General features: G+C 39.8%; 3 protein-coding genes across 4 annotated transcripts; 1 reads left to right on the plus strand and 2 right to left on the minus strand.

Annotated features, from left to right (window-relative positions):
- Positions 1 to 5: 5 nt before the first annotated feature.
- On the minus strand, positions 6 to 22,201 carry LOC145462546 (uncharacterized). Of its 2 annotated transcripts, none has more exons than XM_081446086.1 (2): positions 22,135 to 22,201; positions 6 to 3,233 (listed from the first exon to the last, which is right to left on the minus strand). In XM_081446086.1, exon 2 carries the CDS (start codon positions 3,209 to 3,211, stop codon positions 1,247 to 1,249), a length of 1,965 nt encoding a protein of 654 aa, XP_081302212.1. In that variant the 5' UTR covers positions 3,212 to 3,233; positions 22,135 to 22,201; the 3' UTR covers positions 6 to 1,246. The 2 variants fall into 2 exon arrangements, with proteins under 2 accessions (XP_081302212.1, XP_081302211.1); XM_081446085.1 differs by lacking the exon at positions 22,135 to 22,201 and adding an exon at positions 6,928 to 7,563.
- Positions 8,586 to 12,399, minus strand: LOC145463758 (uncharacterized). Its single transcript, XM_081447547.1, has one exon. The coding sequence runs from the start codon at positions 12,070 to 12,072 to the stop codon at positions 10,162 to 10,164; it is 1,911 nt and encodes a 636-aa protein (XP_081303673.1). The 5' UTR covers positions 12,073 to 12,399; the 3' UTR covers positions 8,586 to 10,161.
- On the plus strand, positions 17,485 to 22,151 carry LOC145462550 (uncharacterized). The gene has a single exon (XM_081446092.1). It carries the CDS (start codon positions 17,683 to 17,685, stop codon positions 19,549 to 19,551), a length of 1,869 nt encoding a protein of 622 aa, XP_081302218.1. The 5' UTR covers positions 17,485 to 17,682; the 3' UTR covers positions 19,552 to 22,151.
- Positions 22,202 to 23,912: the final 1,711 nt, after the last annotated feature.

Here is a 23,912-nt window from a genome sequence, read left to right on the forward strand (position 1 = left end):
TCCATCAATATTTGATATCAATCAATTAAATGCTGTCAATTTATATCAATTATTATTTTGATTCCTGACTTTGAACCTTTAAATTTAGCCGTAACACGCTTAAGGACGATATACTCGTCTGGACCTGTGTCACGTCTACCTAACCTTGGCCTTCACATGGCCTTCACATTATGTTATCCTATAACCCACATGTTTACTTCCTTTTGTTTTAGTTCCAGTCCTTTCGGTGAAAGTTCCTCCCAAAACTCGATAAGAAAACCGTTTAAGTGTGAATTCGTGACATAATTCGACGAGAATCTCATCTAGAAGCAGCCAAATCTTGTCGACTCAGACGGATATTTGGACGAGTTTCCCGTCCCGTTCCGTCCCGTTATCACACGAGGACGGAGCCTCGTCACAGACGAAAACAAGTTGACTTTCCCGTCTCTGGTGTGAAGTCGGCTTTTTTTTTACGATAACAACTCCGCGTCGAAAATTTGATCATAGAACTTGTACCTTCCTAAGGTACATGAAATGTTTCTTCGCTTTTCGAATTCATTCGATGAGCTAAGCAGGCAATATTCCTTCTTGACAGTATCGAGGCAGAAAAAGCTAGTGCCACTTCCGGCCGTTTTCTAGTATATCACGGGGGTCTTCTTCCACCTCAAGCGTGACCGTGAAAGAAGACCCCTATATACTAGAAAACGGCCGCAAGTGGCACTAGCTTTTTCTGCCTCGACCGTGTGTTTGCACCCTACAGATGTTATTTGGAGAGTCAGTTATAGCCTGCGAATAGGCTCCCGGCGAGGACGGAAACAAAATTCGGCGAGCGAAGCGAGCGGACGAGCGCGTAACGGAAGAATTCGGAGAGCAAAGCGATCGGGACGGGACGGGACGGGGGAGCCACCCTCGCTTCGTTCGGACTCACCTGGAGCCTGTTCACAGGCTACAGTGACGAGGATTTGTGTCTCAAAATCTAACTTACGTCCAGGATTGCACGTAGCTACCAATTTTACAAATTTAGGGATTTTCGTCTCTAATCAGTGACAGATTGTATGTAAACGAGCATACTAAAGTAACGTAATCTTTTGATAGTAACTGTTAATCAAGGTAATCATCCATCACTGTAGGTTATCCATTAATGATACAGTCAGTAACTCGCCGAGTACTAATATGGCGTCTGAATGTTAAACCAAGTGTCTCTTTTTTCTTCTATGGAGCAGGAAATGTTTCTGTACGGTAAAATGTCATTTCATATAATCACTTTCTAAACTATCTTTTTCCTTTCACCAGCAAATGTTTTAACAAATTTCTCAGCCTCCTTGTTAATAATTTCATGTACCTTGTCTCCATGACAACACTGTGGCCTGTCTCGACGCCAGAAAAGGCGGCGCTGTCTGATGAGTGGAACTTGATCATCTTCATTTTCGTTTCTTTTGTCGTTAATAAGAGGAGATGTTTCACTAAGTATAAATGTATCACGAGGAGACACTTCACATTTTGCGCGAGGTTCCGCTTTCTTCCACTTCAGCCACTTCTTTTCCAGTGCAATTCTATCTTGGGTCAAATCATTTGCTTGGTAAAGCATCTTACTGAGCTCTCGGCACTCGTTTGATGATGGGCCAAAGGCAGCTGTATACTTCATGTAGGTCGCGTCAATCTTGTCTGTTAAATCATCTTCGTAGGAGGCAAAGTATTCGCGTATTTCTTGTCGGCCTTCTCTATTTCGCCAAACAGGGCTCAGTTTGGTCTTGGGTAGTTGACAACAGGGTACAAATGCCGCGGCTTTGCGACATCCAGGCGTCCTCTTTGGGGGATAAGCACAGGGGCTTGTTATTTTATTTGGAATGAGTTTCTCATCCCAGCTGACAAAGAACATGTTTCCACTCAAGTCTCCACCGGAACATTCAAACGCGTGAGGGCGTGGGCCTTTGACGGGCAGAACTAGACAATCCCTCAGGTTCTCGTACCCTTGCTTTTCCCTGGTCATTCTCAGCACACGCACGTCTCCAGGATGGTAACATGGGTCTCGCATCACCACAAACTCTTGGCCAGGGATAAAACCTTCCGTTTCGTCCTCTAACATCGTGGGGTAGAAGTAGCACTCTCCGTACCCCAGTTTCTGGTAAGGATCGGAAACAGCAAACACCAGTCGAGACTTGGGAACCAGAATTCTCGTGTATGCAGCTTTTTCCGTCTCATCCAGTTCTTGTTTTCTCAGACCTTTCAAGTGCTTTTTTGTGGTGCTATCAATGCCTTTGTGTTGAATATCTTGCAGAAGACGGAATTCTCCTTTGCAACGCAGGAAATACTCGGCCTCGGCAGTCTTCCTGCACATGTCTTCTAACAATTCATGGTAGCCTGTCTGCAAGTCGTGTAGATTCTTAGCTGATACTCCTCTATCAGCAAGAAGCATGACCATTCGAGTGTCGAGGTATCCGTTGACGTAAGGGCGGGAATAATCCACAACATCAGCGAAGCTGAACCCTTCAGGCATGTTCTCATCTGGGGTAACAAACTTCTGCATTGAGTTATGGAACAGCACTTTAACGTCTGCCAAATCTTCTTTGAGTACCAGCATACCCTCGATGTCTCGATAGCGGACGTGGACAGCGCTGGGCTGATAATCAAGCTTGAAGATTCGCTGTACTTCGGAAGAGAATTCCGGAGACATAAATCCACATCCATCAGTGAAAGTGTATGTTCTGGTAATACCGCCCGTAATGTCTGGCTGCATTTTGTACTCCTTTGTAGTCAATGGCACGACTTTGTTTAGCGGCGTGAAAAGCATTGCAATATTTCTTGCCCGCTTTCCTAGGTTTTTCTCTTCAAGAAAGTCGCCAAACTTCGCCAAATGCTTGTGAATTTCGTCCTGGGTGGCTCTCATCAAGTAGCAGGATTTTGTCTTCAGTTGTTCATTCGAGTGGCCAAGGAAGAGGTACGTATGTTGACGACAAAATACCCCTCTTTCTAGAACACTTTTGCAGAAGCTGTTCGCTTTGTCGGCTGGCGTGATATCAAACGTCAACTTCATTAGCTTCTGGTTGAGGTCTGGCACCTCACTTTTTCTCAGGTACTCTGTCAGTAAAGTGCTTTCGAGCTTTTCATGATCCACTTTGTAGTCATTTCGACCAGTGCCATGACACTGCACATTTATTATGTAGGTTTCACCTTCTTCGGTCTTTGGTGGGATCGTCGCGGCTAATAGGTCTATGCGCAAATGCCAGGACATTGGAAATCGTAGACTTTATCTCCTGTAGGAAAAGAGATTTAGAATCAGATTTAGGGTTCGCAAGTAAGGCTTTTACTTCGGGTAGAAGAGCACTGTGCGTCGTCGGAATGGAACGCACAGTCACCAAAATTATTCATAATTAAGGTATTGACGAGCAAATTCATGCATGCAAATATTAAAAAAAGTTCTCTGTGCTTTTCTTTTGGAAAAAGTGGAAATATGTCTTTATTCTCAAGTTAACAACTGTGGAAGTGCGGAAATTTGGAAATGTGTCTTGAATACTTAAGTTACCAAGTGTGGAAGTGTAAAAATCTAGAAATGGCTGTTGAATACTTAAGTAACTAACTGTGGAAATCTGGAAATCTGGAAATGTGTCTTGAATATTTAAGGTACCAACCATGGAAGTGTAATAATGTAGAAATGTTTCTTGAATACTTAAGGAACTAACTGTGGAAGTGTGGAAATCTGGAAATGTGTCTTTGATACTTAAGTAACTAACTGTGGAAGTGTGGAAATCTGGAAATGTTTCTTGAATACTTAAGGTACCTAATAAAGAAGTGTAGAAATGTGGTGAAATTGTGGAAATGTCTCCAATACTTAAGTCACCAACCGTGGAAGTGTGAAAATGTAGAAATGTTTCTTGAATACTTTAGTTCCTAATTGTGGAGCCTGGAAATGTGGTTTAAATACTTAAGGTACCAACTGCGTAAATTTGGAGTCATTATTGCCTTTCGTTATATTTTTCGGTCTCGTGAAGTGTCACACAATTTCCTTCGCAGACCAATTTATAAACACGTTGTCGCGTGATTATAACAAGGAACAACCTTTACTGCTGAATGTAAGACTTTTATTTGACAAAACAACTATTGCACACGAGAATGATCACCCATATATAATAATTATCTTCTTAAAAAAAAAGATTTTGTCTTAATAAACTATTTTACGGAGTTAAAATTTCGCAACATTTTAGTAGACTGTAACTAACGATACCTATCATCTTACAAACGTATCTCCGTTAACACAAATATATAACTTATATGTATCAACCTTGATTGAAGGAAAAAACTGATCGGAGCAAAGGCCTTGATTAAAAATAAAAAAAAAATAGTCATAATTTTTTTTTTTTTGAGGAGAGGATGGATCTATTTAGTTATACAGTAATTTTAGGAAAATCTTTCTTGTGGACTTGTCGATGTAGAGAAACATTGCCTTCCTTGAGCCACTTCACAAGAATTTTGGTAATTAAATATGAAACTGAAAAACACATATATTTCAAATTGAATAAAACGAATTATAAGACAACGCTATTATTAAGGAAAATCGTTAAGTTAAATAAGAATGTAGATAAGAATTGACAAAATCTTTTTTCTTAATTAATTCAATATGGTGTCATCGTTAATTATTGTAAACCAAACGTTATTCATTCTTCTGTAACTTAACTGTTGAAAAAAGAATCGTAATTGCTGTAATTGTGGAGATAAATAAATAAATCAATAAATAACTGACTAAATAAAAAAAAAAACTTGAATTTAAAAAATAGCCATAATTTGCTTCCAAAGGTAAGAGAAAAAAAGTATTTATAAAATAAAATGTGCAACTGAAATACAGATACTCAGCACGCTCCTCTCAACGATGAATTTATGAATTTCTTCTTGAAAATTTTACTTCATTACTTGTTTCAGTAATTCGCTCTTCAAATGAAAAGTTTAAAATGCAAAACAAGACCTGATTAAATACTCAACGTTTGATTAATCCAATCACGGCTTTGAGTATTGGATTGAGTGCCATTTAGAGAGTATAAAAAGAGTGTATTTTGATTATGATAGCACTAGTTCTTAGAAAGGTGTGTTAAATCACCTTATGTTCAACTGTATTCTATATAAAATCAAGTGAGTGATATTCAGAGGTGAAATATATGACTTAATTCAAAAGACAAGACAGTAGTATCAAAGGAAGGAAAGTCGAAGTATATTTCAACGCTCACTCTTTACACAAGAATATTGTTTTTCCGGCCTAGGCTGAATATTCTTATATCTCTGCCGATTTTTTGCTGAAAATATTTTTGTGAATATTCTTAGATTAAGATACACAATTGTATTGCAGAAATGTTATTATAATCGAGCATACGGCTAGTGTTGTTTTTGGCTAGTTTTGTCGTTCAGAGAAAGGAAGAATTTTATCTGGTTTAGCTAATAACATATAATAATTGTACGGCATTTACAAATTTATTTTTTATTATTTATTTATTATTATATTCTTTTCAAAATCTCAGCCTCGCGTTTATTCTGAAATTCTGATAAATTCTTATAAACTAGTAGTAATCGTAGATTAAAGAGTGCGTTCGAGTTTTGGTAGGCTTGGTATGTTAAAAAAAACAAAACAAAAATTCTAGGGAAAGCATTTTGTGCCTGAGCTGTTAGGTAGGCGTGAAATTGGTCTCCCTTCAGCAGGAGCCAAAACAAATGAATTGATCGCAAAGCACGTGCATACGAGAGGGTTTGTTCTCGTTTATACATGTATCGTGTAATATTATACATAAATCTGTGTTTTATACCCAGTCCGTAGTGCGTAGTCTGCAGTCCGCAGTCAGCAGTCCGCAGTCCACAGTGTGTGTTTTATACTGACCGTGTAAATCGACACCAACCATGTTTGTTCCGTGGGTATGCGAGACGACGTGCTTTTAGTACCAAAACTAGGACAGTTATTTTGTTTACGAACACGACTTTGAATCGCCTTGGCTTTGGGGTAACAGCTACAGGGCATTTTCACTTCCGAAACAATGAAACGGAGGACATGTTCGTGTACCAAAGCAACCCTGTGGGAGTTGAACTCATATCCTATGTAAGTACTTTCGTTGGGTTTACGTTACATAGTTTTCGCACAGAAACCTAGGTATCGAAGTGAAACTCATTTCCTCCTTTGATTTTTTCAGCAGAAAGCAGCGTTGGTTTCGGTCGAAGAGAACAGAGTACACAACACGCAGCCAAACTACAGCTTTCTGTTCGTACGAAAAGTCGTACACATTTCGTGAAGACATGTCTAAAAGATTTTTAAATGACATTAACACTGACTTCGAACTTTAAATAAACAACTTCAGTATCCGCTACAGTCCACAATAAGCTTCCTCGACACTCGAAACCGGTCCGCAATATTGCACAACACTCGCAAGAAAGCACATGGACGAACATGGACATGACATCATTCGTACCTGAAGAATTTGTTAGATAGATAGGTAGGTGGGTAGGTAGGTAGGTAGGTGGGTGGATAGATAGATAGATTCACAGATCTCGAACTTTTTATGCATTACGCGGTTAGAACTGCATTCTGTCGAACGAAAAAGAGTGTATTGATCTGTATTACGTTGCGCCATTACGTCGATTTGTTTACCTCTGGGAGAGTGACAAAGTTGCATTTTCTGACTCCCTAACGATAGTCTTGATTATGCTTCGCGTATCCACGACTAAAAACTAAAATCGTTGTCTATTTAACGACTGAGCTTTCGGCTACCAGGATGCAGCCTATGACGAGTAAAACTAAACCGAAACCTGCGAATGAATGAATATTTACATTCATTTGTTAACACAGCCAAGTGTGAAAAAATAACCCAAACGGAATACAAATGTGGAAGAAAGACTTATTTCCGATGTACAATCAATCGATTGAGAACCTGCCGGTTTATTTTTCGAAAAGGAAACAGTTTACTGTATTAATCTTACCTTAAGTGATGAAAATCTTTCCTCTTCTTCAACCAAGTCGGCAACGTAAGTATTAGAGACTGGGGAAGTCCGTCTGTTGAGTGCAGTTTTGTTTTGATGCCCGGTATAGAGATGTCTGAGTTTTTTCTCTAAATCTTAAGCTTTCGATGTTCAAGCGAAATTCTCGGAAATCGAAAGTGCGGAGTAAACAGTTTCTTTATAGAAGTTACCTTATAGGCTACCTTATAGGTGATCCTGTAGACACATGCTCCTCCCCCCCATCATAGCCAAAGTACTTGACTTGCAGCTGGCAGATGTTTGTTGTTTTTCTCTTGCAAAAAATTGCGAAAGCGCTTTTTTTTTTAAATTCAAGAAGACCGCCATGGTCTGGCCTTTCTCAGTTAAATTATGATTTCTTGCACATGTGTTCAGTTGCAAAGTGAACAGGACAACAGACAGCATGTCATAACCTGACCTCATAATAGCAGATGCAATGTAAATAGACTCTATTTCCTAGAAACTTGCTCGTGTTTTCTAGGAATCGAGACTGCTACTTCCTACTTGTTCCTCGTCGAAAAAAAACTTTAATCGCAAGAATCGATAGCTTTTTTCACAATAACTGTCTAATGTCTCGCGCGCTGATTGGCTCATTTTTATCATCAATAAGAGTACAGACGGATAAAATTTTAATTTATAACAGCTTTCAAGTTCAACTTTCAGCTGTCAAACTGTCAACTTTTTAGCCAATGAGATTTTATGGACTTTGTTTAATAAGGCAATCAAAAAGCGAGAAAAGCTATTGACAATGCTCCCGTCGTTTTGAATAAAATTCGCTTATCTTTGTTTACGGCAAGTTTACGGCGTCTTTTCCCCTCATTTATTCCTGGCATTTGACCATTTTGGGGTCTTGTTATTGTAAAAAACAAATTAACGTCAGTTTTTTTTTTGTGCGTCTGTCCTCTTATTGATGATAAATTTCGTCATAACATTGTCAAAGTTTACTGCGGAACCACTCGCGGCTCGTGGTTCCACAGCCACTTTGACAATGTTATGACGCAATTTATCACCTGCCAATGAGATGACAGACGCATAAAAAAACTGACGTCAATTTGTTAAATCGAAAGAACACTTTCCAGCATAATATCCTAACAGCAGTAACAACAAGCTAAAGGACAGAGCTGTACAGGCCCGCAAATGATCCCCTTACTGCAGATGATCCCCAAATTGTACCGCAAATTATCCCAGGGGCCCGTTTCTCGAAGGTCCCGAAAAGTTTTCGCACCCGGAAAGCCATAACAAAATCTCGAACCTTACGATTACAGAGCTGTTTTATTCACAAATTCTTAATATGACTAGAGGTTTGGTGCATACAAGAAGTTTCGGAAGTATAAACTTCTCCGTTTTTAGATACAGACGAACTAAAAATGGCTTTACGGGCCCAAAAAGTTTCTGGGGCTTTCGAGAAACGGGCCCAGGACCGGATTCATTTGTAAACGCAGCCAAGTGTAAAAAAATAACCTAAAGTGGAAGAAAGGAAGGAATAATCAATCGACTGGGAAACTGCCTGTTTATTTCTCGAATAGCAATCAGTTTACGGTGTTTATCTTACCTTCTTCTTCCTCTTCAACCAAGTCGGCAACACAGATTAGGACTTAAAGGAGAACGGAAGGCTACAGGGTATAATTTTTGAAATGATCTGAAATTGTAGAAAGAACGTAAATTACAAAGAATCGATTGAAAAAAGTTCATATTTCAGTGCAAATCAAATAGAAAACGAAGAGAACTCGCCAGAATTGAACATCCGCCATTTTGTTAGCATTCTCTTCCGGTTACTTCCAAATAAGGATTACCGTCCGCCATCTCGTGACGTCAAAGCGCTCATGCTTTCTTTCCTACTTTGCGTGCTCGCCTCCGCGTGCTATGTTTTGGTGTTCTCGCCCTTTATTAGTCGTGATTAGTCGCGGATTTTCGCAGCTATATTGTGTATAGTTTGGGACAACAGAACGCTTGATAATACAGTTACAAAATATGGCTGAGTTTGAACCCTATTCCTTCGAACCCATGCGAAATTTCTCGGATTCCGATGGAGAAAATACAGCTGACGGCCAGAACGAGCTTGCAAGGAGGGGAAATACCTCTTGGTGTAATTGCGAGCTTTGTGAAAACTGGGAAAATCAGCAGGAGAGAGAGTGTGTCTGCTGCCAAGAGATCGAAGAAGCCATGACAAAAATATCAGGTGAAATATTGTTGATTAGAAGGATAATAAATTTCATGAAACGATTCATTCACTGTTTTGATTTAGTCCTTGTATTTTCGCTTATGAAAACCCAGCCATTTGTTTTCCATTTGCCATTGCTGCTTTTTTATTATATGACTTAGATTTAGAGGACGATCCCCCTATTCGCTGTATAAGTCGTCATCCTGATTTCGAAACTGTATGTTTGCGAAGAGAAGTGTTGGAGACGGCCATTGTTGGTTTGAGTCAGGCGCGTGGCATACGAGCGCCACGGGAACTTGCTAATGTGTACGTACCACATCTCCAACATTGTTAATCGTTTTGCTCTTTTCCTGGGATAATGTAGATTAGATCAATTTGCCACAGGCACTCTGTATGTCACAAATTCTGTAAGGACGTTAAAACGTTTAATTGTCATTATAATACAAAATTCAGTTTGAGATACTTGATTAGCCCTATCAATACTGCAACACAATTTTGAAAGATATAAGTAGCTAAACTACACGAATCGTTTTAGTAACTGTAGACTTAGTGAAAGAATTATTCGTTCATTGAACTCAGTCGACTACATTTTACACACACGGCCATTGCCTAAATTTCCTGTAGGTTCTACGAAATGAAATTAATAAACTGAAGCGACTGACAGTTCTGTGTAGCTACACCCCGATCAGCGGGTGATAGCAAATTGTCACGGCAATTGCAATGACCTTTCAGCCTTCCTTTCCATCATAACTTGAGCAAATTTGAAAAGATTTTGCAATACACGTTTCATTCGTATGTTTTCTTTTTGCAGCAATTATCGTTACGCAGCTTACCGCCAGTTTACTTGGTGGGTACATGACAGACTGGGGAGATACGTGAGAAAAGTAATCCCTGCTTGTGTAGTGAAAGCAATACGAGCCGTGTATCCAAACGCAGATGGGAATTACACCGGCTTTCGCACCCCTGATGAAAGTTACTCAGAAGTGGAATTATCCTGGATACAGGAGATTGTTAGAAATTAAATATAAATCATTCAGTTAGTTCCCTGCATTAAAACGAGATCTGTGCTTCTCTAGCAAGTCGTTCTTGGGTGGCCTGGGGGTTGGAGCGATGTTCGCGGCGGCGGGTTTGGGAGGTAGCAGGGGAACTTCAATGTGACCTTTCTTGAATGCAAGGAGAGAAACCATTAAATCATTTAAAAATGCGTACGATTTTTCCTCGTATTGCGGCTTTGCAATCCACCCAACACTTCCCTTGGGGGAGACAAATTTGTGTTTCTTTGCACCCTCCTTGGTTTGGCCTTGGCTCCTTCCTACGTTGTGGTTGTGGTCAAGAACAGCTAACTGGGTGCGAGCCCTCATCCCATCATATGAGTAGTGCTGCACTTTTTGGCAGTACTTCTTTGCCATGAGGCCATGGTACATTTCTAAAACGCCAGTGTGGATAAACTCGGCTAGCATGCCGATGTCCTTTAGAAGCGACTTGTTCAAGACTACCTCCTTCAGGGTGTCATGAGCAGGGCTTCCAACCTTTAACCAGTCTTTCCTTCTCTCTGTTTCTCTTGGGATGGGTGGGTGTGCACACTGGTGGAAATGCTGACATCCGTCCCAGTGGTGGATATTAGCCGTGTGGTAAACGATGGATTTCCATCGTTCCGCACAGTCGGTAGCATTGCCCTGCGAGGTTTTTGCACACCACCAGAGGTGAGTTATGATGGAGTGTATCCAGGGTTTCAATGCCGCACATGGCTTTGATTGAGCCTTTTTGGATAGCTTCTTCTGAACAGACTTTGCTAAATGCCAAACATCGAAGTTGTGTTTGATGTGCGGCCTCTCTTTTTTCATGTGCGCTCTGACTTGCACGTGCCTATCCGTAGCAAGCTTTGCAATAGCCACTTGTTCCCGTTGTAGGTGATCTAGGCAACGTTTTAGGCCCTCCAGCTCCATCGCATTTGAATTTTTGACCTCTGTTACCTGGACCAGAGAGAAGTCAAGAACTTTAGATGAAGCTGTGTTCACAATGCTGTACGTGCCGTATTTAGCCGAGTGGCCTGGGCTGTCACAGCGACCATCACCTCCTGCTACAACCTCGGTGTTTCTCACTTCGTTAAGAATATCCACTTGATGCTCAGCAAATTTTTTGTTAACAATGGGGAAGAGGTACTTTTTCTGAGTAGAACTAAAATTTCTCTGGCTAAAAAATTGGACGTTGGTTGCCTTTGTAAAATTAGCAATATTGCTGTAATCGTTGCCGGTAAATAGAATTCCAGCGCTGAACAGCAAATTTCCAGCGGCCATTGAACTTACAAACGGCTGTGTTTGCCATCGTAATGGTTGATCACAGCAACCAAGGCATTCAATAGTCGCAAGAGACCCCTTGGTTTTTAATGATGCTTTTTCCAAGTTCCGTCCACAGTTTGGACAGTGCACGTGACGAGAAAAAAGCTCTTTTAGTTTGCTTTCAAATACCAAGAACTTTCGCTCTTGGTGAAGATCACCGCAATCTTCATTTAGCCAGTTCGTGGACTCCTTTTCCTCGTCATCGTCAGGAATTTCAGTTTTTATATCGAAATCCTCGTCTTCGGAGTCGAAACTTTCACTAAATTCGCTAACTTCATAATCACTTAGGTCCGACATGTCCGATTCTTCATGATCCGAAACATCGGATGGAATCCACTCATCTTCAATTTCCTCTTCTTGGCAGTCAATTTGAGGAAAATCCGATGTGTCAATTTCGGAGAAATTCAACGTCCTCTTGCATTCTGGAAAATCTTTGCCAGAAACCCTAGGGACTTGCTCAGCGGGCACAACAGGGGAATCACTTAAGAGAGCGGCATAGCTGTGGTCATTCGCTACAGCGTGACGAACGTCTGCTAAGGGAATGGACTTAAATTTATGAGGTGAATGCACAACAAAAGGTAAATCTGTTTGACAGGCTTGGTCCACCATTGTTATTACAGTGTCAGTAGAGGCATCCACCAAAACTATCTTTGAAATAGGTAGTTTTCTCCTCTTCCTTTGTGGTTTTTCTTTGTCACCGAAAGTCTGACTGACATTGTAATCAGGAACCGCAGAAGTCGTGACATTTGCATCTTGAAAAGGCTGCGCGACTTTCGCTCTGGATTGGCCCGACTCTTGCGAATTACTATCACATGCATCCAGTATTTGATTGAGGGCCTAAAATAGCATATACAATTTTGTGAACGAAGGATAATTTGTTTAAAGCTTGCTTGCCAGAAAAGTAACACGGCGGCCAAAAGGTCACGTCAGGTCATATCAGTAGAGTCAGTTTTACACCGCGAATACATGACTTACCTCTTCGTGTAGAGCTCTATTTCTTCGACGCTCGCTGGACGGCCTTAGGCTTAACTTTTTTGTGTGTTGAAACAAAGTTGGAACGGCACCCTCTTTTAAGCGACGTCTGCTTAAATTGTCTGGCAAAATATCTAGTCGGTACTCACTTGCAAAACACGTGGGCTCAAAGTGTTCGGAACAGACGTGGCAGTGCTTCATTTGGGGCAAATTTTCTCTCTTTATCTGAGCAAGCCATTTGCTTAAAAGGCCTTTATCTTTTAAAGGAAGGCGATGAAAGCTTATTCCTCTTTTAGAATCTCTAGGTGATCTATTGGAACAGCCTACGGCAATGCAGTGAACCATTTTCCATCCGAGCAAAAAAATTAAATTTGGCGCGAACGCAAGTGAGCGCAATGACGTCATGCCATGCAGCCCAGCCTTCAACATGGCGGTCAAAATGGCGGACCTACATAGTAGGAATGTCGTGAGCAATTTTCCAGTCAAAACGCGTTAAGAAAGGACAAATATGGACAAATACTGCAATTTTTACTCAAAACAAACTATTTGCTCTGTTGCAAATATGCAACGATAACTTCGTTTTTCACCTTCCGTTCTCCTTTAACCGGTAAACGAAAGTATTAGAGACTGGGGAAGCCCTGTGTGTCGAGCGCAGTTTTGTTTTGATGCCAAAATTAGACATAAAAGGGAAATATATCCAAAACTGCCGGCTAGGCTTGACACTGATGGGAAACCAGAAACTGCAAGGGACCGCATCCGATAAACGCTGCCAACGTAGGACTGATCTACAAATTGACAAATGGGCATAAACTCGTATAGCTTCACCGGTATATAGGCGTCTGCATCTCTTCTCTAAATATTAAGCTTTCGATGTTCAAGCGAAATTCTCGGAAATCGAAAGTGCGGAGTAAACAGTTTCTTTATAAAAGTAATCTTATAATTATAGGCTTTCTTTACGGCTGTGACCCTGCAGACACATGCTCCTTCCCCCATCATAGCCAACGTACTTGACTTGCAACTGTCAGATGTTTGTTGGTTTACTCTTGCAGTAGCAGTCTCGATTCCTAGAAATCGAGACTGCTGTGTATTTCTCAGTTAAATTATGATATCTTGCACATGCGTTCAATTGCAAAGTGAACAGGAGAACAGACAGAACAAGAAGCATGTCATAACCTGACCTCATAATATCAGATGCAATGTCAAAAGACTATTTCCTAGAAACTTGTTCGTATTTTCTAGGAATCGAGACTGTTACTTCCTACTTGTTCCTCTTCGGGGGGAATCGATAGCTTTATCGAAAAAACATTTCTAGCACAATATCCTAACAACAGTAACAACAAGCTGAAGGACAAAGCATTATTGGAGAAAGGCGTGAAAAGAACGCTTACATTGCAAGAGTTTAATTTTCGTTTCAAGATCTCCAGTCTTTCTAATTTATTTTTATACGGGGATTCCCCACATTTCAGTTTCAGTTCAGAACTACAAATATCCAAATAAGGTGTCAGAATCTAGTGCACTGTCCTGACGGCACACAGTAAAGTGGATTCGTGGCATTCTTCTGCCGATTATTAACCCAAAGCTAGCTGTTTCCTTCGTCTAAGTAGAAAGGAAGATACTGTATGCATAAAAGACAACGGTGACAGCCCTCAGGTAAATATCACTGCCAATATTACTACTCTATATTCATAAGAAGTCGGAGACACTTAATGTACGACGCCATCTTCCTCGTGTCGGAATTGGAGTCATTTTGGCGGACTTAAAAGCCAGTGGCCGTTTCGATCAGGGCCTACTTTCATTGTACATTGATGGCTTTGAATTCTTCGGGTTGACTCTCGACTTGGCTACGCAGGTATTTCGCTTCACTGGAATTTTGGAATTGTGCACCATTAGCGATATTTCAGCACTTCATTTTGGGTAATCAGGAAATGGCAATGGAAATAATACTTTTCACTGACGAATCGCTGACTCTTTTGAGACCTATTGACAGAACAGACCCGGCATAGCATTGAAACGTATTAGAACGCTTCTGGCTCCATATTGATCGCCAGACATAGTTTATCGATTTCCGCCACCGCTCCAGAACTTCGTCTATGATTTATATGAGTCGAACATGTCATGTATGCTTATTTGGAAGTTTGAATTCTTGCAAATTGAAGTAATTGTAGACGTCATGTAGATAGACGTAAATTGGCATGAGAGGGAAAGACTTATAAGCGTGAGAATGAGCTTCGTGTAACCAGGTTGGGATGTTGTAAACGGGTTTCCAATGGTATCTGTCGTAATGACCAGATGGCAGACAGTCTCGCAGAGTATCGTGAATGAGCCCTCTGCCCACCCCTACCTTAGTTCAATTAAATTTTTCATCTCTGAAAAGCTCCCGCTTAGACAATTCCTTAATCCCCAGTCCCCGATTCGATTTCGTCCGGGCTAGCTGAAGTAAGTTTTTTAGAATTACAATTTTCTTGAGTGAATGGGCATTGCTGCACCTTTTCTTAAATTCGAAATTGTACAAGAAGGTTCTCGAAGAATATGCTCAGTTCTTGTCGCAATCTTTATCGATCTGATTTAAGTTGACTTCACTACAATCGTTTTGGAAGAGGATGAGAGGTTGTTTCAGTTTCCTGAAGCCCTCTTCAAAACAGCAGTCTATAGCAATGTGAACAATGTTCTCCGTTTTCATCGGCAACTGTCAAGAATCAATGTGTTTGAATGCTTTTTTGATGAGCAGGTTTTGACCTTATTATAGCCGACTGATAAGTTCCTCAATTTGATTGGCTGCGGTATAATTGTCATGCCAACACTGACGTCATTTAAAGTATATTTAGCTTCGGTATAATGTTCTTGGCTTTAGGTCAAAGCAATGGAGTCAGTGATCTATTGTTTCGACTATCATTCGCGAATGATAGTCAAAACAATAACGAAACATGTAACATTAATTTATTGTTCGAAAAAGACGTTCAAGATAGGTCAGAGTCAAATTTCAGGACAAATTTGAAAGGAAATTTAGTACTTCCGTTTTGGAACTGACCCGTGTTCGGAACTCAAGCAAATTCTAAACGCTTTAAGAACGATCAATGTTAATACGTGTATTTTTGTTAGGATTAACAAGATCTACTAAGCACCCAAAAATGCAATTAACTCTAACTAGCATTTCTTCAAGAGATGAGAAAATCAAATGAGCGATTCTTTAGAAGAAGATGTTCAAGTCAAGATGAAGATTCTGCCAATAGGCAATTTCCCGCTGAAAAATGACGACGTTCAAAAATAAAAAAGTAATATTTAAAGCCCTTGAACACTTATAAAGAACATTTTGAAACGATCTTGCTGAATTTGCCTTTAAGATGAATGTGAAATTCAAGGAAACGTCTTGTAGATCAGTTTCAACAAATATGAACGATACTTTGTAGAAAAGGTGTTAAGACATGCAGAACTCGATTTGATTGTAATTACTTGTGAAAAGTGTTGCCTGAATCATCATCACAGGCTCATTCATTTCCCTTATAAAAAGTAATAGTTCCTACAACTGCGGTAACTATTTACAAAATAAAACCATTACACTCCCCCAATATGCAACCTGCAAACGCCTCTCCCCCTCCCCCAACCTCCTGGCTTGTAAGAAACTTTAAGTGCATTTTTCTCAAACGTCTACTTTTGTACAAACTGACTTCACACCAACATTTCTACTTTGGAAAGTATTTAAGAGAAGTTCCTGAAACTCGGGGTAATCAAAGACCAATAGTGTGGTGGTGCAATCACCCAAAAAATCGTAACATTTAAACATCTGTCACGTGACCCTAGAAAATTTGTCCACTGTTTGATGCAAAATAAGTTTATTTCCAGATGAAGCCTGTAAAAAGCACTGAAAACAAGAGCTAACTGTCAAACTATGGTTCACTGCACAGAACGAAACAGAAACTTACAAGATGTGCTTGTTTGAAAGTCAAATCTTCTTTTGTAAAAGAGCAGGAACTGTTGGCGTCAATGCTATCAATGCTTTAAATTAAAACCTCAAAAGAGTGTGGCTGATTGCTATAGTAACCATTTTGAGGAAAACCTTGAAAATTTATTTTCTCTTCATGAGTGCAATCGCACACAATTTATCTTTTTTCACCAAATTTAAACAAACTTTTTGGTCCCTTTGAGGCTATCGAGCCACCTTGAAAAAGGAGAGTTGGTACAAAATCTCTTCTTGTGAAAAGGATTCTTTTGCATTTTTACGTAGCTCTTCTTTAATTTGAATGGGTTTGCACTAGTCTCTTTTTAAAACGGAGGATAGTAAATCGACATATGCATGCGATTGCAATTTTAAAACCGCTGCCAAAGGGACTATCTTTGATCTATAAAAGATAACTGGAAATGGTCAAGTGAAGGTAAAAAAGTACTCAAAACAAGGCCACTACAAATGGAGCAAAATTAAAAAAAATACATAAAAACGATAGGACTCACTGACTTTTGATGTGCGAAGTGAGCTAGAGATTTAAACTATCTTGGTGTCTGTTAGGAGTAGAGATGAACCTGAACAAAGATTGCAAAATGCGTTTCTGACACACCATTCAAACTATCCGACAAGCATCCCTCGTCATTTTACTTGTTAATAATGTAAGTTTTATACAGCAGCCATGTTGCATGGCAGGAACAATGAAAATGTTTTGCATTAGAAAGAACGTTTTACCCCATAGGAAACAGAATCTATTGTTCCTGCCATGCAACATGGCTGCCGTACAAAACCTCTATTGGCACTTACAACTACTGTTAATACAGAAATAAGGAGTTGTTTAAGGAGAGCAACTTCTCCAATATTATGGAGGCTGTTTTCTGTTAAGTTGTTTCCTGGGGCCTATGAAAATGTCCCTCCATGACATCTCTCTAGCGGACAACAAACTGAAAAATAGCAAACCCGGGCTTACTTCTAATGCTGATATTCCATGAAAAAACTGTCTCCATGCCATAACAAGATAATAATAATAATAATAATAATAATAATAATAATGATAATAATAATAAGACGAGGTAACGAGAAGAAATAGAAATCATCACTACAGGATATTCTCAAATTTTCAGGATGACATTAGAAGAAACTAGTTACAATCAACACGCGGAAAATTGATATTTTAAACTTAATTAAGACTGTAATAGTTAGGGTTTTTCAAACCAAGATACCCCGATAATTTTTCGAACAATTGTCATGATGGTTACGTTTGATGCTCTTTCATTAGATTTTGCTTGAAGTGATTAAGCTGACCAGGCATGGCTGGACCTTTCCTTGTGTCATGTGACAAGCCACTGAAATGTCCATCCGATGACAAACTTTATGTTAAGCACGTCATTCTTAATAAGGACATCCCGAATCCTCCAAGACAACCGACAGAGGTAAAAAACTGTTTAATGATCAATCAGCTGCTTTCCGAAGCCGGAGGAAAACAAAATTTGTGGAACAAGCTTCTGATGGTTGAGTTTTCATCTTATCCTGAAGATGAAATAAATGGCATATTAAGCAGAGGTATCGAGCTCGACGGTTCGCAATATTGCTTTCTGGGTTTTTCTGCGTCTCAATTGAGAACCAAAACATGCTTTTTGATCAAAGAAACTGACAAGGAAGTTAGCGACAGGCGCGCAAAGTTTGGCATCCTAAGCGACGCCATCTCATTTGCTGATCGAGCAGCTAAGGTTCAGCACATGTTTGAACCCTTTGAAGGAAGCTTGTGCTTAGAGGAAGACGAGTTCAAATTCGAGCGCAATGCTGGCACCAAAGTGCCAAGTGGGTTGATGTCGCCCGAACTTGCTAAAACAATCAAGACAACATGCGGTCTAGCTAACGCACCAAGCGTCGTGCAAGTCATATGCCCAGGCTTTTCTGGCAAATTAGTGCTGTCCGATGAGATACACACCAAAGCGTCTGGAGCGAATGAAGATTTTGGTTCTTCGAGCAGAATTAAGGCACTGTTGAGAATTCCAAATGTAGCAAACAACTATGGTAACTCCCTAACAGTGGGCATTGCTGACTGCCCCAAACCTTACAAGATGGGATACTTGGACGTTTTCTCTTTGATGTTTTTGGATGAACTGGGTGTAAAGCCTGATGATCTATTGAAACTGCAGAACTTTTACTATCAACTGTTGGAAAAGCTTGGAGAAGCCGATTTGTCTCATGCCAAGTACTTTCTTCGAATAAATGGAAGAAAAGAACTCTTGAGTAAAATAGAAAACGGGATGACACCTGATGCACGGGAAAAGATCTGCAAGATAAAAAGCGACGAAATCAAAGAGATGCAAGATTATGATAGCACTAAGCTCAGAGTTCTTGTTAGTAAATCAAGGGAGGTTTTTGGTATTGAGGATCCTTATCACGATAAGGACAACGCCCTTAAGACAGATGAGTGCGTTTTTGTTCCTTGCTTGGACTGTTTGAATGCTCAAGAACGAGAAGAGTTTGAAAAAGCAGACCAGGTCCTCGTGATTCCACTACCATGTTACACATCTTCAGGTATTCGAGTACTCAAGCTTGTCCGCGATAAAGGAGAGTATGACAACCTCAAAGACTGCCTCGTTTTACCTTCACCAACAGAGGAGCAAGTTGTTGCCGACAAGTACTTCGTTTGCTGGGATGCAAATCTCATGCTCCATAAATCAAAGTCCCTTCTCGAGCATATTACCAGCGCTTTACCTTCAAATTGGAGTCAGGTTCGGAAGATATTCACTGCCCTTCCTTGCTCGAGGGAACCACCTCCGACGAGGCACAAGTTTGAAGAAATGGAATCTTGTAATAAAGAGGTGAAAACAGATGAGCCTTCGACCAAAAGCAAGCTTCAGGAAAATGCCAAATTTCAGAGTGATCTAAGAGAGTATTTCTCCACCTTCAAAAGCAATGACGGCCTAGTTTCCCAAGCAAAGTCACTTTTTGAGAAGTTTGCGTCTCATCTTGGGCATGGGCCATCGTGCTCCGAATGTCAAAAGCTCGGCGAGTACCTGTCGCCGGATTTTGACTGGAATGTCACGAGCTACGATGTTATTGAAAAATATCTCGCAAAGCTTGAGAAGAAATTTGAGAAGCTCAGCTCCGGCCGAGAAGAAGCTCAAGATTCTGCAACTCAGTCTTCTACTCCACAGCCAGTTTAGAAAGAAATGACTGCAATTTTGAATGCTTTTATTGCGCCGAGCGCCCAGCAGAATGGAATTTTGTAGTATTTACAAAGATTTCCAGCGCGATTCTGTACAGACTGCTGTCGTGAACTGCCACGAGTTGCTCACTGCCTCTTTGAGCGAAGCACTTCTTTAGTAGTAAGTAATAAGCAAGAGTTGACAATGCCAACAGCCAGAAGAGACAACAACAACAAAAACAACAACAAAAAGCAAAGAAAACAAACAGACAAAAATGAACACCGGCTAAAAGAAACAACAGAGGCAGCATTTATAATGAACAAATGAAAACAGAGGTTCTACAGTGGTGGGGGCATGTTGGATCTCATCAGTTTGGAAATAGAAATTTTTTCTGTGTTTCTATCGCGTGTTAGTATAAATCTACTAGCGTTGTATCACGAATGCCGTTCTGTGATTGGCTATGCTACTCACTGACTATTCTGTGATAGATAGTGAGTAGCGTAGCAGTGTCCCCTTGTTAACAAAATGACGGCCGCCTTTTGGCGTTTTCGAAGTGTCTATGAAGAGAATTTAGATAAAGTTTTGAACAACTAGTAGATTTATACTAAAACAATTAGATTATTCACTCTCGATTTCTATGCACCCTCGTCAACTATCACGCGATAGAAATCTCGAGCTCATAATCTAATTGTTTAATAGAAACTCGAGTGGAAATTTGGGAGAACGAGAAATTCGAACTACTCGTATACTATCAGCCATTAGCATGATTAGAGTGCAGTGGTAGAGGTCGTCCACATAATGACAACATTTGCTAGTTTTTTTTAATGTTTCGAGGAGGATTTAGAAATATTATTGCATAATTAAATTCTCAAGAACACTAACGAAAGGAAACTGGCCGTTATCCAACATAAAACCTCAAAATTTGCCAATACTCAACCAATGAACGCATTTGCACAGGCTCCAAATAACAATTTAATTCGCGCAATTTTGCTAAAGAATGAGCTATAACTTCGGGAAATGATTGGAAATCTTGTTTTGAAGGAAATTTAGTGAAGATTTCACTAAAACAATTAGATTATTCGCTCTCGGTTTCTCTGAGGTCATAGTTAAATCTACTTTCGGCCTCATCAACTATCACCTCAGAAATCTCGAGCTCATAATCTATTTAAGAGTCGTTTTTGCGCGCATTTTTTTCAGAGTGTTATCTAACAGTAGTTTAAAAAATAGGCTGAGTATGCGTACATGTATTAACTCTTCTCGTCTATGTGACAGACTTAAATAATTAATGCTGTTATCAACAATAATCTTAGCTTACAAGAAAGAGGGTTGCTCTTTTTCAAACATTATGAAATATGCCGGTTGAATGAAGAGAAGCCATTTTTAGGCATTTGTTATGCAGTAGAACAATTCATTCGATCAAAATGTATTCAGTTAAAAAAAAAGAGAAAACGTAACTGAAAATGGAGATAGAAGAGCTAGAAGAAACTGAAATTTCCATCATGACGTGCTTTGTATGTCTCCAAACTCAGTGGCAATTATGTATCTTTTACAAACGTATAATATCCCTTAAGAAACAGAATGTGACGTCATGACTATGTTTACAGTCAAACCACAATTTAATACAAAGCACTTAGCTATACAGTTCTAATCATTATGTAACCAAAGCACTTAGCCGACCAATTAGATTGCTCGTTATATAATCAAATCACTTGGCCATCCAGTCAACTAAGTTGTGTTACAGTAAACAGAGTGATCGTCTGGTTGAGGGCAGTCCTTAAAAGGAATGTTTTTGGTGACTCTCAGTCGGACGTTCACAATAGACATACTACCTTAAGCTTAAGTAAGTCTGGCCATGGTTAACGGTCATATTTGCCTATTTTTCCCCGTAATTAAATTTACAAAAAATCCAGTAAATCTTATAGGCACAAGTACAGTCATAACCTTATTTTCTCAAAGACTATTTGTAGAACTGAAGGTAGCTTTTTTAAGACTAGTGTATATCTAGAGTGGCCCTTGAAATTATACGCTGAAACAATATGCTAAATGTCGAGGAAAAGGTTGTTGTTATTCATCGTGGTAGATGCAATAATAAAGTGTATTATCGTTTGTCTCACGATGTAGTCACTTGAGATGTAGATCGCGACGTTTCGACTGCTTACTGCTAGTCTTCTTCAGGCGATAAGGTCGACTGATTGCACGGTATCATTTATATCACGAAGGTCGGCTGTAAATGTATATATAAGAAGATATCTTTGAAAGCTACAAGCAGCAAAGCTGTTTATTTGAAGTGTTGATTGCTTAAAGAAAAACAATCCGATTTTAGTTAGCAACAATATTTGCTTTTTTGCCAGTTTATCTTACAGTTACGAGTACAGCACCAGCTTCTGAGGAAGCTGGCTGTATAGACTCAGTGTAAATTTCGAGTATGAATTAAGGTTGTACTTGCGCTTGAAACTATAGCCTTTACCAATATACCATTGTATATGTTATTAGAAGATTTCTATGGAAGTCATAATCAACAAAACTGTTTATTAAAAGTATTTGATTTGTAAAAAGGGCGAAAGATCTTTCTAAAGTTTTGTTATGGTTTAACTTCCTTACCTCATTTTCCTCTACAGTATGTGTAGGAGGAGCGAATGTTCACAATGTTTAGGTCTTGCTTGAAGCGCGCCAAATCTCTTCAGAGTTGTTTTCATTCTTCTGGAGGCGCCTACAACTTCGGCACTTGCCAAATAATATCCAAGCTGGGTTACTCGAACTTCAAACCAAATCAAGCGATCGCTAGTTTTGATCCTGCGAAAATACACATGTGTCAATCGCATTGTTTGTTCCAGCCGTCGTCCAATAAAGACTTTTTTACGTTTCTTACCAATCTCAAAAACCCTCGCGAGTATAGGGACTCGAGACTGGATCTAAGACATTTCTTCTCTGTAGGGACCTAACAAACTTACAACGTATGTTTATGCAACAGCTCTGTTGCTATACTGCTAGTTATGCATTGAGTCGTCACGCAATCTCTCCTTCCTCTATGAGTGTCTGAGAGGGAGGGTGACGGGGAGGGGTGGGGAAAGCAACGCACAACGAATACAAAGAGCGTCTGCGTGGGAGGTTACTTTCTTTCCTAGAAATGTGCTCACGTTTTCTAGGAATCCAGTCTGTTACACGTCATAACAATGTGTTATTTTGTAAGAAGCTTCAATCGCGGGATTGAAACGATTTATACAGGAATATGTTCCATACTATGCTCTCCTAACAACAGTACCAAATAGCCAAAGGAAGGAACGATATTGGTTATGAAAAGGACGAAAATAATAGATCAAGGAATTTCTAAATCTAGTTCGGGGATTCCCCTAATTGTAGCTCATGCATTCCTGGATACGGCTCACGAACTATGCAAGTGAGTTGAAAGAATCTTGCGCGCCGCCATGCCGTGAACGCTGTCAACGCTCATAGTTTGCTGCATTCTAGGAAGCCGTCAGCTGCTGTCATTATCTGTGTTTATATGAAGTACTGAGAGAAGAAGGCATGTAGAGAAAACGAAGACACAGGCCACAGATAACAGTAGGTTGATATGAAAAATAATGCACTATCTGTCAGTCAAGTCGGATTATCGACGTCATAGCTAATGAACCCTGAACACCAAGAAGAAAAACTTTAAAATGGAACTTTCAAGTCATTTTAGAACAAATGATAGAAGTAATGAACAAGAGGTCGTTTCATTATAAGCGTTCTTTAGCTCTCCTTTGGATTTGACTGCGAACAGAACTACGCAGGCATTTCAAAATTTCCATTGTTTACAAGGCACTGTATCTCTTATGGTTCTTATGAGCTTCCGAGTGAGGACGAAGAGAAGCGTAAGAGTTGGTCGAGGCCACTCCAAACTTCCCAAGTGCATCAGAACTTGATAATGCACAGCTAAAAGCATGAATCAATTGTTTTATAATATTGCCAATGAAAATGGCGAAGCAAATTTAACTTTGCTGACGACAAGAGCGTCGCATCATATTGTTATGATGCACCTTTACGTACACTAAGTTTGATAGCGAGACTTCAATAGCGCTTTATATCGACTAGCTAATAAGAAAGACTACTGTTACTGATTCCTAAGCGTTAAGTCTCTTGTGCGATGCCTGGTGTCGGAACAGATATATCATGCGAAAACAGCTTGGAAAAAAGCTAAAGACGAAAATATGGTATTGAATTACATAGGGAGGTTCTGATGCCATAATATACAGTGAACGTGCACACTGAAAAAAAAACAAACAAATCTTTCTCTTAAGAATACCCTATCCTCTCATATTTTATTAATACCTCTTCTACGCCGAACGTAAGTGAGTTTTTCAGTTCGGTAGTTCGGTATTCTTATATCTACCTAAACG

Source organism: Orbicella franksi, chromosome 12 (genome assembly GCF_964199315.1).
Source record: "Orbicella franksi chromosome 12, jaOrbFran1.1, whole genome shotgun sequence".
In the NCBI taxonomy this organism is placed as follows: Eukaryota; Metazoa; Cnidaria; class Anthozoa; order Scleractinia; family Merulinidae; genus Orbicella; species Orbicella franksi.

What these genes read in the sequence shown, in the direction of transcription:
- LOC145462546 (XM_081446086.1), bottom strand. Translation starts at nt 3,211, where the DNA reads ATGTCCTGGCATTTGCGCATAGACCTATTAGCCGCGACGATCCCACCA.
- LOC145462550 (XM_081446092.1), top strand. Translation starts at nt 17,683, where the DNA reads ATGGCTGGACCTTTCCTTGTGTCATGTGACAAGCCACTGAAATGTCCA.
- LOC145463758 (XM_081447547.1), bottom strand. Translation starts at nt 12,072, where the DNA reads ATGGTGGACCAAGCCTGTCAAACAGATTTACCTTTTGTTGTGCATTCA.